The 15,502-nt window shown below is 35.3% G+C and overlaps 1 protein-coding gene across 1 annotated transcript in view; it reads left to right on the top strand.

The window, feature by feature from the left end:
• The first annotated feature begins 3,994 nt into the window (after positions 1–3,994).
• The window catches only part of LOC106873601 (uncharacterized), a 30,128-nt gene continuing 18,620 nt past the window's right edge, over positions 3,995–15,502 (top strand). The window contains exons 1-3 of the mRNA XM_089351222.1: positions 3,995–4,845; positions 13,985–14,031; positions 15,082–15,177. Coding sequence (XP_089207348.1) covers positions 4,098–4,845; positions 13,985–14,031; positions 15,082–15,177 — 891 coding nt within the window. The 5' untranslated portion in view covers positions 3,995–4,097. The remainder of the gene's footprint in view (positions 4,846–13,984; positions 14,032–15,081; positions 15,178–15,502) is intronic.

Genomic DNA, 15,502 nt, shown 5'->3' with positions numbered 1-15,502 from the left:
AAAAATAGACTTGATAATATCTGAACATGAGCCTCTACTGCATGGTCTCAGAGACACCCAAGCTTTGGAGACATTTAGTAAGTGCACAAGATCCTCTGTTGCATGGACTCTGAGCATGATGTCCCATTCCAATTCAAATGACTTCAATTTCCAGTGAGTCTTAGATTTGGCATAACCATCAAGTCACAAGAGCAAATATTTTTGGTTGCCAGTTTACATCTTGAAGAGTTCTGCATCACCCATGGTCAGCTTTACATTGGACGTTCAAGAATAGGAAGAAAATTTTTTTACATCTATGTACCAAGTGCTAAAAGCAAAAACTTCGTTTATTGAGACATAAATAGCCCCAAATAAGGCATAAATCCATCTTGATCAAGAGGTCAATCCGTTGGGGAAGATATGGTCTAACATGGAATAAAAAAAAATTGAAATAAAGGCATTCTATTGTGAAAATTGCTTGGCAATGACTAGCTACTCAGTTGCTATATATAAAAGACATGTCACTGCCTAAACACTATCTTTAAAGATAGCATGTTAGTACTAAGTTATAAGGTTAAAAAGTAATATTTGTTGTATATATTAGCTTTGGAATCTGATAATTTTCACATTTGGTGTTGGTGAGATGGTGTGATACATAAATTGTCTGTCTGGGTTTTGCCATATTTTCAAGTAAAATAAAGAATGTATTGTTAATGAAAACAAAATAAAATTTAATAATTAATGGTTCCTATGTTTGAACGAAATAATTTTCTTATGTCAGCCACGAGCTAAACTAAGAACTAAGAATAAAAACTGTCTGATAAAAAAAAAAAAAAAGGAAGATAATTGCATTTTATATTGTGTATTATGCATTTCAATGAAAATAACAAAACCCAAATTAAGGCAAAAAAAAAAAAAAGAATATCAGATCATACATATTGTGAGAAGATTGGAGTAGTTTACTATTATCTTTGTTGATATTTATATCACTAAGTCTTAAATCAAAATAGGCAGACATAATATCATAAACATGAAAAAGATACCGACATGAGGAGAATTAATGTTTTAAATTAGAAGGTAGCTAAAAAAAGAAAGAAAATTATGTTAGCTTTATCTTTATCTTAAGTAAGGTGAGACATGCAGACCATCATTATTATCGTTATCATCATTTTCCAGCCTCTTTTCCATGTGTGCATGAGTTGGAAGGAATTTGTTGAGGTAGATTTTCTATGGTGAGATGCCCTTCCTGTCACCAACGCATACCTGTTTCCAAGTTGGGTAATATTTTCATGGCCAGGCATGTCTTTTCATGGAAGACTTGGAAATGAACGACATTGCTTCTATGATTGTGAAGCTTGTTTACAAACATTGCATGATCTCAGAATAAGGGAAAATACAAATGTGCACATATACATACATAAAAGCGTGGTTGTGTGGTAAGAAGCTTGCTTTCCAACCACGTGGCTCTGGGTTCAGTCCCACTGTGTGGTACCTTGAAAAAATGTCTTTGGGTCAACCAAAGCTTTGTGAGTGTATTTTGTAGATGGAAACCGAAAGAAGCCTGTCATACATACATCATAATCGTTTAATATCCGTTTTCCAAGGTTGCAAGACGCAACGAAAATTTTAGGAAAATAAAGATAAGAAACAAGTGGAACTAAACCCAGAACTATATGGTTGGGAGGCAAGCCTGTGTGTGTGTGTTGTCTGTCTTTTGTGTCTTTTTGCCCCCATCCCCCACTTTTCAACCAGTGTTGGTGTACATCCCAGTAATTTAATGATTCAGCAAAAGTGACCGATAGATTAAGTACCAGACTTTAAAATAAGTCCTGAGTGTGATTGTTTTTGACCATAACTCTTCAGACCGGTGCCCTAGTGTGGCTGCAGTCCAATGACTCAAACAAGTGAAAGATAAATTGTCATATTCAAGATATTTTGTTAGGGTAGCTGCCACCCCCCACCCACTTACCACTTCCCCCCCCCCCACTATCACCATGATTGATTATGCCTAAATGGAATGAGCCTGTATTGGCCTGTTCTGTATTAGATCCATTTCATGCAAATCACCGGTGATACAAACCTGCCATTTTAAAGTGATCTAAATTAAAACTGTCCATCAAAATTTCATTTGTCTTCCAAAAACCAGCTAAATAATGACAGAATTATTTTACTAAATTCTTCATTATCTTAAAATTGATTGAAACAGAGACAGTGTATTTCAATAGAGATATGGTAACAAAAGGGTAAAATCTTCCATCAAAATTTCATCTTCATTTATGTTCCATACACCAGCTAATAATCCTTTCTACTGTAGGCACAAGGCCTGAAATTTTTGGGGAGGAAACAAGTCGACTCCTGTGTTCTTGTTACATCGACTCCTGTGTTCTATTAGTACTTAATTTATCAACCTTGAAAGTATGAAAGACAAAGTCGACCCCAGCAACATTTGAACTCAGAATGTGAAGGCAGACAAAATACTGCTAAGCATTTTGTCCAGCATGCTAACGATTCTGCAAGCTTGCCGCCTTAGATCAGCTAAATAATAACAGTTATTTTACAAAATTCTTCATTATTTTCAAAGTTGATCGAAGCAAAAACAGTGTAACAGAAATGTAGTAACAAAAGAGATTTAAATTAAAGCCTCACCCCAAAATTTTGTGTTAATTTATGTTGTAAACACTGGCTTTTGTTACAAGAAATATGGTAACAAAAACGTTAAATAAATATGAAGTTGATTTGAAGTAAAATACATAAAATCTAAAATCATGAGGTAAAGTTCAATTCCCGAACTGGGCCGTGTGTCGTGTTCTTGAGCAAGACACTTTATTTCATGTTGCTCTTGTTCAGTCAGCTCTAGAAATGACTTGTGACATCATTGGTGCCAAGCTGTATCAGCCTTTGCCTTTCCCTTGGATAACATCAGTGGCATGGAGATGGGGAGGCTGATATGCATGGGCGACTGCTGGTCTTCCATGAACAACCTTGTCTGGAGTTGTGCTTTGAAGGATATCTTTCAAGGTGCAATCTCGTGTCTTTAGGTTAGGAAATGTAATGCAGTGATGCTCATACTTTTTCCAGTGTGTTTAGCAGTATTAGTGAAGAACATGGCTGGTGATTGAAATGATTGAAGTGAAATAACCTTAAACTGAAACTGCAGCATCATTATGGTTGTTTTGTGGTACTTTGCCTTATTTACTAAATTAATATTCAGTAAATATAAGGCAGCAAGTTTGCAGAATTGTTAGCATTCCAGTCAAAATGCTTTTTGGCATTTTGTTGTTCTTTGATCTGAGTTTAACTTCCACTGAGATTGGTTTTGCCTTTTGTCTTTTCGGGGTCAATAAAATAAGTACCAGTTGAATATTGGGCTCAATGTAATTGACTTACCCCATCCCCCAAATTTGTTGACCTTGTGCCAAAATTTGAAACCAATATTAATTTTGCAATTGTTTTATCATTGCAGGTTTGTCCTTTGGTATTGAAGCAGTACAAAGATGAATGAAGAATCTATAGATAGTAGCATTACATTTATGCCTAAATGGTCATCAGATACCTTCAGAATCAAAGAATTTGTGTCACCCAACTTGAATTTTGATAATACTCTTAATGAAGACGTAAAACCTAGAAATTATTTTCTTCAAGACTTTCATGGATTGCCGAAAGAGAATCTTAAATCTGAGAAAAAACTTTTTCCATGCAGTTATCATTTGGATTGTTCCAAAGACAGTGTAGTAGACCCAGTTTGGCTTTTTCCTGAAAATCTTACATCTCCCAAGCAATCGTGGGAATCTCAACATGCGACTAGGAGGACTCAGTCACCAACAGTTAAATTTCCGTTTGGAGACATAAAAAATATTGATGTAAAGAATGATTCTATTTTTAATGATAATAATAATAATAATAATAATAATAATAATAATAATAATAATAACAATAATAATATTAATATTAATAACAATAATAATAACAATAATAATAATAATAATAATAATAATAATAATAATAGAAATAATAATAGTAGCAGTTCATTGCATAACAGTGATTGCTCAGGTACTGTTTGTCATTTACAGAATGAATGCAAAACTGAAAAAGGTTCCAACTGTAGTCATATCTTGAATATGGACAACATTCATTTGCTAGAAATTCAGTCTCCTCAATTATCCTTTGAAAATTCCCATGTAAAGGCTCCAGGTGAAATAACAAAAAGTAGTCGCATGTCTTTTCCCATGCAACCTACAAATGAAAACTTTTACAAACACACTTTTGTGACAAATTCAATTGAAAATTTTGAAAAGTATAACACCAAAGAATGCTTATCTTCTCACCAAACAGATGACAGTCCTCTGACAGTAATCAAACATGTGAAAAGGGAATATTTTCCCGGTGATGTTATTGAAGTAGACGTCTCAAAGACATTTTCCAAACATCAATTGATATCGGGTGCAGAATTTACAAACTTGAAGAGAAAGTCTTCAAATACAAACCAAAGCTTTCTTTACACAGGATCTTCTAAAATTTCTTCAGATTTTATTAAAGGTAATCAGAATTCATCAAAGAAGACTTTAGTTTCTCCTCATCCTTTTGAAATAAAAGAAGAATCTGAAAAACATGATGTAAAGAACATTCAGCCATTATTTAATGATGTGTTGATGAAGAAGTTTCATTCACCAAGTCAGAATCTGCACTCTCAAAGTGGAGCTGGCCTTCTTGACACCACAGAAAGTCCTTATCAGCAAACTAACTCTGTTGATTTGCCAAATTCTCATAAATCATTCCAGCAACAAGGGACTCTTTCTCTCTGCCATCAAGTCACAAAAGAAAGCTCGAGAAAACCTCAAAAAGAAAATGTAAAAGCTTTGACAGAAAGTATGTCAATATTTTCTATTTAGAATGTGATAATTGGTTTTTTTTTTAATGTTACTGTTCTTCATTGTTCTTGGTATTTTTGCATTGTTCTTCTCATTTTCGATTAAACTAAATCCATTCCATTTACTTCTTGTGCATGCGTGTGTGTACAGCGAAGTAGCAGTTTCAAACTAGTTGTGGATCTGATGGCGTAGAAGCAACATTGCTTTCTTCAACATGTCACATCACTGAATAAATTTCAATGTTTTTGTTTTATAAACTTGCCTTCTGAATATTCTTTATTCATGCTTCTTTAAGAAATCACTTAAAGAGAGGTCAACTCATTTGATTAATATCAGCTTCCACTCTGTTTCATATAAAAACCTCAGTGTATATAGTAAGTTATGCGGTTTTCCTGTCTTGCATACACATATATTTGGTTCTCATTCATATGCAAGATTAATCCTTGTTACCACTTGCTAGCACTCATTACACTACTGAATAAATTTCATTGTTTTTATTTTATAAACTTGCCTTCTGAATATTCTTTATTCATGCCTATAAGAAATTACTGAAAATGGATTCTTTCTATGAATTGCCTTCTAAAAATGCTAACTACACATGTTACAACTTGAACACATTACATATAGGAGACATTCCTTCCAATTTACATTACTGACTCACCATGTAACAGTCTAGTTTTATTCTATTTTGTTCATTGTGAAGAAACCTAACTTTGAACTACTTTTTATAGATCCCTTTTTATTCAGTTTTCTTAACTTGAGAAAAGTAAGTAGGGGTGCAGATTTTGATTTTGCACCCTACAAAAATTTTAGAGGGTGTGTTTGCATTCTCTGCATCCTCTGTTCCTAGGCCGATGCATCCAGCCATATATAATGACAAACTTATTTCAGTTTCCTTCTGCCAAATTCACTCAAACAACTTTGGTTGGTCTGGGGGCTATAGTAGAAAACACTTAATCGTAGTGCAATGCAGTTGAGACTGAACCTGAAACTACATGGTTAAGAAGCTAATATCTTAACCATACAGCCATGCTTGTGTCTGTTTTGTATTTGTATATGTATATTTAAAATCATACATGCACAAGCACACACACACACACACACACACCGCATGCAAGTTATCGCTGTATTTATAGTGTTTTTTTTTTTTTTAATCTTTTCTATGGGCTCAATACAATTTAAGCAATTTCTGATGTCTGCTAAAATCTATAGATTTAATTTCAGTAAAATTCAATATATGTGTGTGTGTGTGTGTATATATAGATATATGTAGATATTATAGATAAGTGCAGGAGTGGCTGTGTGGTAAGTAGCTTGCTTACCAACCACATGGTTCCAGGTTCAGTCCCATTGCGTGGCACCTTGGGCAAGTGTCTTCTACTATAGCCTTGGGCTGACCAAAGCCTTGTGAGTGGACTTGGTAGACGGAAACTGAAAGAAGCCTGTCATATATATGTATATATATGTTTGTGTGTCTGTGTTTGTCCCCCCACCATCGCTTGACAACCGATGGTGGTGTGTTTACGTCCCCATAACTTAGCGGTTCGGCAAAAAGACCGATAGAATAAGTACTAGGCTTCCAAAGAATAAAACCTGGGGTCGATTTGCTCGACTAAAGGCGGTGCTCCAGCATGGCCGCAGTCAAATGACTGAAACAAGTAAAAGAGTAAAAGAGAGGTAAATATATATATGGAGAGAAAGGAAGTTTACAATAGGAAAAGTGTAAAAACAAGGGTATAAAGAAGTATAGACAAGACGCACTTGTCTCCTGACTGATTTGCACTACGTTATATCAAGAGAGAGTGACAAACAAGTAAAAGAGTAGGTATGCATACATATGCACACGCACACAGTAAACTTACCATGATATTAATGTGAAATAACTATGGCTAAGAATTTTTTTCTTAATATATTTATTATGTCAATTAAAGGAGTACTGTAAATATTTAAACAGGTCTACTGTATAATGAATACCCCCTACTTTATTAGCTGCTATCCGGATAGTAAGTAGTAAACTATTTCTGAACAAATAAAAACATTTTGAAAAAAAAAAAAAAAAAAAGAAAGCATTTTCAATATTGCAGAAGCAGTTGCTTTTGCTGAACCACTAAGTTATGAGGAGATAAATACACTAGTACCAGTTGTCAAGTGGTGATGAGGGACTAACACACACACACAATGGACTTCTTTTAGTTTCTGTTTACCAAATCCACTCACAAAGGCTTTGGTCAACCTGAAGTTACTATAGAAGACAGTTGCTCAAGGTGTCATGCAGTGGGACTGAACCCAAAACAATGTGGTTGGGAAGCAAGCTTATTACACAGCCACACCTGTGCCTATGTGTACTTTATTTTATCAACCCTGAAAAGATAAAGGCAAAGTTGACCCCAGTAGGAATTGAATCCAAAACAGAAAGGGTTGGAAGAAGTACTGTAAAGTATTTTGTTTGATGCTCTAATGATTCTGCCATTTTGCTGTCAAGTATTGGAGAAAATGATTTTGTGGTATTCTGAGTCAATATCAGAGTCTTGTGGTATTCTGAGTCTTACATGGTCAACTTTGCCTTTCAGGGTTGTTTAAATAAAGTACCAGTCAAGTACTGGGATTTGATGGTATTGAGTAACCCTTCCCTTAAAAATGTCTTGCTTTGTGCCTGAATCAGAAACAATGCAAGAAATATAGATTGTTTTTCTTCAGAAAATTGCATTTCTTTTAATTAAGTTCAGATTCAACATGGCTTTTATATTGAATATTTAACATACAGAAAAGAATTAGTGGTTTTTTTTTTCCATTTTATTTACATATCTACTAGTTTAATTAAAGTCTAGCTATATATGAATATTTATAAAGATTAATTTTAGAAAATGCACAATTGATTAATGGTTATAAAATATTTGACTATAGAAATTAAATTAAATGTTTGTAATGGTTCATTTTAAGATAGAAGCTGGATAGTTGGCATTTTCATTTTTATTATATCAAGGCAGAATCGTAAGCATCCCAGACAAAATACTTAGTGGCCCCCTTTTTTTTTTTTTTTGGATTTACATTTAAATTTCGTCATGGTCAAGTTACCCTTTCATCCTTTCAGGCTCGATAAAATTAGTACCAGTCGAGCATTGGGGTCAATGTAATCAACAAGCCCCAACTCCCCCTCCAAGAAAATTGATTAACCCCCTCCCACTAAGATTTCAGGCCTTGTGCCTATAGTAGAAAGGATTATTATTATTATTATTATTATTATTTTATGTTTGAATTTTGCTTTGCATTTTACAAGTTGGCTCCAAGTCTCACCCAGAGACCTGAAGAGACAATGTTAGAAGTTCATATTGGTGTTATGCCTAGGGTGCCTTGTTCTAGAGAATGTTTAAGAAACCATAAGAAAATTATGTGTTTGTTTTAAAATTTGAGATCACATAGACAGTATTTTACGTAGCATATGGGCAGTTCTTTTTAATTTCTACCATTTTGGGGTTTCCTGGTATCTGAGCTAGGTAGCAATCAGCCCCTTTTGCTATCATTGCTAGGACACCTATGACAACAGGTATTGTTTTAGTCTTCAGGTTCCACATTTTGCTAATTTCTCTTTCAAGATTTTTATACTTGCTCAATTTTTGGTAGGTCTTGACAGATACGTTTATATCGATTGGGACAGTCAATTTGCATCTATCTTTCTGTCAGTTTGAATGGTAAAGTTCTTGAGGAGTGAGATGTGATCATATTCAAGCACTGGAGGTGGTTTGTTTTCCCACCAGTTTTTATCATTTGGCAAATCCAGGTTTATGCAAATTATCCAGTGAATATATCGTGCCTGTTGAGATACTCTGTAGGCGCAAGGAAATTGCACATGGAGACAACATGATCAATGGTTTCATTTTGTTGTTTACATACACGACATGTTGGGCTACTGCCGTTCATTAATATGTTGGCCTGGTAGTTCCTTGTTGGTAGGCGTTGATCTTGGGCTGCTATAATAAACTCTTCTGTTTCTGATTTTAAGCCAGAAGCTATTAGCCATTGATGGGTAAGGGCTTTATCAACATCGGCATTATTTACTGTCTTTGGGTATTTGCCATTGAGAGGCTTTTCTTGCCATTTATCAGTAAGAATATCTAAGGCAGCAGTTTTAGCACAGGTTTTAATGTGCTTAGCTTTTTCTGCAGGTGTTTCTAGTTCGTCTAATTCTTGAATTTGTTGCAATTGGAATTCACTTAGATATTCCTTTGCCTATTTTGTTACTGAGTATGGTGCTTTCTTGTTTTCATGTTTTGAGACAAGTTTTAACATCCAGTCCTCAGAGTTTTTCAGGTAGGTGTCTAGGCCAATTGTGGCAATATTATTATTATTATTATTATTATTATTATTATCATCAATAATAATAATATGCCAGCTTGTTGTTTTTGTATGTACCTGTCGTGTGTGTCACATTTACTTCAAAGGAAGGAGTGACAAAGCTTGAGAGAGGGCAGAGAGGAAGTGAGAGAGTGAAAGAGAAAGAAAGAAAGTGAGAGACAATAGATACATAGACCCAAAGAAAAGTTGATACATAGATACAGACAGCAAAACATTGGATGTCACTTTCACTTTTCATTACCACACAATAAAATTAACTTGCAAGTGGCTGGGTACTCCACAGACATGCATATTGTCAACGTAGTTCTCAGGGAGATTCAGTATAAATGCTTCATATAGTAACGCTTGAAGATAGCAATTATTCCCCGATCCATTGGTTGCAGAAGAGACATGGTGTTCGGGGGACAGTATACAACAGTAACGTTGGGGCAAATATCTATGATGTTTTGCGGGGTGGCCAGGAACATTACCTAAGATAAGTAAAACCTTAAAAGGAATTCCCTTCTCCTTACAGTACTTCTCTTCTGCTAGGATAAAATGATTGAAGAACCAATCTTCAAAAACAACAGCAGTAACCCATGCTTTTGAATTAGCTATCCATATTAGAGGGAGAGATGCCTTAGGTATGTTCTTTAGGGCTCGGGGTTGTGTGCATGATACACAAGCAATGGCTTTAATTTAAAATCTCCTGCACAATTACCTCCCAACATAATGGTGACATGTTCTTTTGAGACCTAATAGCCTGGAGTAGTTTTCTCCTCCTTGGAAATGAATGATCGGTCTGGCAATTTTTTCCTATACAATCCAGTTTCATCTATGTTAAAAATCTGTTCGAGAAGAAACCCGTTTTCTTCGATGATTTTCTTTAATGCATTAGGAAATTTCGCTGCTGCTTGTTCGTCAGCTCATGCACTTTTACCTTGCTTCCTAATAGAGTGATAACTTCTTTGCTCCTTAAATCTCATGAACCATCCTTGACTTGCCTTGAATTTTACATCTTTCTCATCTGGATATTTTTTTCTTCAGGTTCTCAAACAAAGACAACACTTTCTCTTGAATGATTTCTTGACTAATAGTAGCATGCTGACGATTCAACCTAACAATCTAAAGAGAAAGAAGGCTTTCCATTTCTTCAAAGATTTTGCCTCTTTTCTTATTCATGACAGTATTCTTCATCCCTGGGGCTTCAGATTTGACACGTGCTAAAATCTTGTCTTTATAATGTAAAATAATCAATACAGTTGTCTGACTCATCCCAAAAGATTGTGCAATTGCTACCACTTTTTCACCTTTTTTTATGGCATTTCATCATAGCCAGTTTATCTTCCAGCGTTATAGCATAACGCTTAACACTTTCACTATGAATTTTCTTAGGAGCAATAGGGGCAAAAAATACAGTCATAAATGAATAAAAATGAGAAAGTAGCTGATAAACAGACGTAAACAAATCTGAATTCAAAACAATCGCAGGCATCACGAGTGACAAAGACGCCTAACGGTAGATATTAGTACTACAGTGCAACATGAGCTCTGAAAGACCGATAAATAAGACAACACAGCTGGTTTCATGATTTCATTCACTAAGCTACAGTACTTTATGATGTGTATCTTAACATTTACTGTATGTATTTTAATATGATTTTATATGCTTTTATTCTCATTTATTGTACAGTAACATGATTTTATGTGCTTTTAATGGTTTTCTAGTGATTTTACAATTCCAATATTTGTGGCTGACAGATGTAAAGTTGAGTAAAATGACTTAACTTGATTTTTATTTTTCCATATATTATTTTTGAAAACCGACATATAATCGAAAACGACTTAGATCGAAACGTCTTGAGTTGAGGTATGCCTGTATATTATATTTTTATGTATGTGTGATTGTGTCTGTGTTTGTCCCCGCATCACCATTGTTTGACTACTGATTTGGTGTGTTTGCGTCCCTGTAATTTAGCTGTTCGGCAGAAGAGACTAATATAATAAGCACCAGGCTTACAAGGATTAAGTCCAGGGTCAATTTCTTTGACTAAAGGGTGGTGCTTCAGCATGGACCACCATCAAATGACTGAAACAAGTAAATGAATAAAAGAATACTAGAAGAACATTCCATACCACTATATCAAGAAGGTTCTTTGAATATGTACGATGTATTTTTAGGCTAAATAGTAATTCTGTTTATGGGTTGTGTAACTCGGATATTTTGGATTATGTAGTTATCAATTTTACACTTCTTTCTATATTCTGTAACTGCCACAATATAGAAACATTTCTCATGGCACCAGCACACAATTTACAGATGCTTATGTTTTCCGTGAATTTTTCACGGGTTCAGCTAGTAGTAGTAGTAGTAGTAGTAGTAGCAGCAGTAGCAGCAGCAGCAGCAGCAATTACTATTATTGTTGTTGTTATTACTATTACTACTACTACTACTACTACTACTACTACTACTACTACTACTACTACTATTATTGCATCAGCCTGGTAAGCCAGGCTTTACCTTGCCTCTGTAATTTTTGTCAACAAAACCACAGATAAATTTTGCATCCAGTTTTGGAATTTATACCATCATGGAAAAAGAGTTGTGGTCTACCAACTGGTGAGTTTCTTTTTCTGTGTTGTCCCCCAGTCTTGGGGATATCTCAATTTAATTTTGTTTCTGTTACGGAAATTTTCATTTTCTCTATCCACGGAGGAAAAAAAAAATTGATGTGGTGAGGCTGGTGTCTGGGAGAGAAGAAAAGTGTGAGGAGTGTCATCAGAATGTAGCGAACATGATGTGCTATGTCGCCGCATTGGAAAAAAAAACAGACAACAAGGCAGTTTTCAACAACAGTGATGTTATAAATATTCACGAAACAATATTTCAACAAAGTAATCTTTCAAACCACTACCATCAACAACAACTAGTAACAACAACAACAACACCCAATTTGAAGTGAAACAAACAATAAAAAATGTTGAAGCCAATAACAATAATTATGATAAAAATTTTAACAAATTGAAGTTATTCATGGTTCAGATTACAAATGTCAGTCAGTATCAACACAGCAAAGACTAACCTCTGAGAAAGATATGAGCAACAACAACAGCAACGAAAGTAGCAATGACGAGCACAGACCAACAAACCAGTACAAAGGCAATGACAAACACCAGTCTCTTTTTCACTAGTGCCACTAAGTCCTCTTTCCAAAGAGTGAACTACTCTGAGGAAGAGATCAAGAAGGAAAGATGGCTGGGAGGGTAAGATGAACAAACTGTCAAACTCAACATCCTGATTGACACACCATTCAAAATACCATAATTAAATACCATAATTAAAGTTGAAAAGAGTGGAAAGAACCACTGAGGCTCAAGTCCAAAAAAAGCATTAGGTTCCATTTGGAGCCTAGAAGAAAAATCCAAAGAGGAAGGGTTATGGAACAGTGAAAGTGAGATTTGAAATAAAGGAAGAGGCAAAATTTCACTTTCAAAAACACTTGAAAAGTGAGGATCTCTTGTTAGTCTCTTACTACTGTGGCCAGAGACTAGCAAGAATGCAAGTCCCACGGATGCCATCAGAGATAGCAGTTCCTAGGTTAACAACTGCTGTCATGGTAGAGACATTGAAGGAAACACAAAAATCTTCAAAGTCTACCAGACCAAAAAAGAGAACTGGTTGCGGATGGAGATAGAACTCCTCATCCAAAACAGTTAAAAATGTAGATGCCATCCCAGATCAGTTAGATTTCTCAGGTAGCATCATTCTATCCGGGGAGGAAGGCCAGGTGTCACATCTTCCTTCTGACTTCACACTTAAGAACCTTCTGCCTAGCATTGAAGGAGAAAGGGAAGAGACTCCCTCATCCTTCTCCCAGCATCAAGGAACCCACCAGCAATGGCCACAAAGCAACATCAACAAAAACAACAGAAAAACTGCCGACAACAACAGCCACTTCAACACCAATTCTCACCATAGCAACAATGGATTCTTCCAGTTACCTCTCAACTTTAAGATAGGACATGTCACTTCCTGATTTCATATGGTCAGATATGACATGCAGCAAGTCTGACCAGGATAAACAGTGGAAAACACCATCCAAAAGAAGGAAAAAAGGGCAAAAAGAAAAACAAAACAACAAAAACAATGACCAAACCGTATCCACACAAAAAGTGGGGAGGAGAAAAAAAGGGCCACAAGGCAAAAAACACAGCAAATGTACCTGCAGAAATTTCAAAGGCTTCCACTTCACCCCACCCCACCCCGTTTTCCAAACCAAAAAGATTTTGTGGCATATTAGGTCACCGGAATTCATTCAACGAAAAAAAAAAAAAATTCCAATGATTCCAGCCAAAAATAAAGGGTTTGCAGCATATTAGGAAGTCAGGGTACTTGATTCTATGCACAAAATCCGAGTTTTTTTCCCTTAGTGAAAAATCATGTGGGTGAAAGGATCAAAATTTACCATTAACACTTCCAATCTGTTAAGATCAGAAACTGTGAGAGCCACTGCCTGGTATTGCATCCGGGCCAATCCTCCTCCTCCTCCTCCTCCTGCATAAGTCTTTGGAGATAATCCGGCATTAAGGTCTTTTTCATTATTTTCTTCCATCACAGTATGTCCAGGTACTTTATACCCTGTGTCAGTCCTTTTCATGATTTCCTTTGTGAGTTATTCTATACCTTCAAGTCTGTTGATTTTCCTTTTTGTTAGGAATATTACTCCACAATGATTATAAAGTAAACTTCCTAACCTCGCAACCTTGCTTGCATAATGTGACCAAAACAATTTTTTTTTTTCCAGAAAAATTTGAAGAAATACTGAATAACTGTTGGAATGTTCCTATTGATGTAAGTATCTGGATTAAAACCATCAGCCTTCTGTTTTGTTTACCTTAAACCAACTTACGAAAAAGAAAAATAATAAAATGTTGATTCATGTTTAGAGCAGAACATAATATGTATTAAAAAATAAGGTAATTAAGTGCATTTTCAACTTCAGTTTCTCTTATCTCTCATCATCATCATCATCACTGCCACCACCACCACCACCACCACCACCACCACCACCACCACCACCACCACCACTGCTGCCACTGCTACTTAATGTCTATGTTCTATACCAATATGGATTGGGCAGTTTGACAGTATCCAAGTTGGTGGGGTGCATTGTACTCAGTTTGTTTTTGGCATGGTTTCTATAGATAGATACCCTTTTTCAATGCCAACCACTTAACAAAGTATACTGGGTATGTTTTCCATGTAACTATTACTAATGTGATCAATAAATAACTCACAAGTCTCTCTCTCTCTCTCTCTCTCTCTCTCTTTCTGCACCTAGTATATATATATATATATATATATATATATATATATATATATACATATGCACTTGCATATATTTATACATATATACACAAATATACATACATACTTTCACACACACATACATATGCGCACGCATGTGCAAAAATCAAATGATGTTGACTAGATGAGAAAGAAATGCTCAATAGATGTTGTAGAGTTAGAGTATATGGTTTTGCTATCTTCAGGTGAGTTCTCACCTAATGATCACAGTGGCATGAAACTCAAGTTGCAAGATAAACATTCACTTGCTTGAAAATTGCTGAAGCATAAGATTTGCCTTGTGTAATGAGGATTCAGTTTCAATGAATTACATTAAATACGTGTGTGTTTGTGGGCATGCAAGGGCATATGCGTGCACATGGTTGCACTCCAGCATAACCACACTTACATAACTTAAATGTATAATATATATATATGTATACATACATATATATATATATAATATAATATATATATATATATATATATATATATATATATAGCATGTGAGTGTCTATATATTACAATTTTGTTTTCATATTCTTATATTTTCAGGAAAACCAAGAACTTGGCAATTTGGAATTACAGAATCTCATAACCAAACTAAGAGAATATTTACCCAAAAATGACTCATTACCCAAACCTACACTGGTAAGCACAGGCCATAGGCTTTGTTTACTTTCTCTGTTTTATGTTCTAACTTTACTTCCTACTCTTGTTTTCTTCTGGGAATGAAAACAGTCAATGTGCAAGCTTTGCCAGTGTTGGTGCCACCTGAAAAGCACTCAGTCCATTCTGTAAAGTGGTTGGTATTAGGAAATCCATCAAACTGTAAAATCTATACCTAACAAGACCTCATCAATGCTGGTGCCACATGGAAAGTACCCAGTTCCTATCTGTAAAGTGGTTGGCATTAGAAAATTCATCCAGCTGTAAAAACTATGCCTAAGCAGACCTTGTCAGTGCTAGTGCCACA

This window comes from Octopus bimaculoides, chromosome 4, assembly GCF_046866305.1.
Source record: "Octopus bimaculoides isolate indiv1 chromosome 4, ASM4686630v1, whole genome shotgun sequence".
In the NCBI taxonomy this organism is placed as follows: domain Eukaryota; kingdom Metazoa; phylum Mollusca; class Cephalopoda; order Octopoda; family Octopodidae; genus Octopus; species Octopus bimaculoides.
The sequence above is the reverse complement of the archived record's forward strand: the minus strand, read 5'-3'. Positions and strand labels throughout refer to the sequence as shown.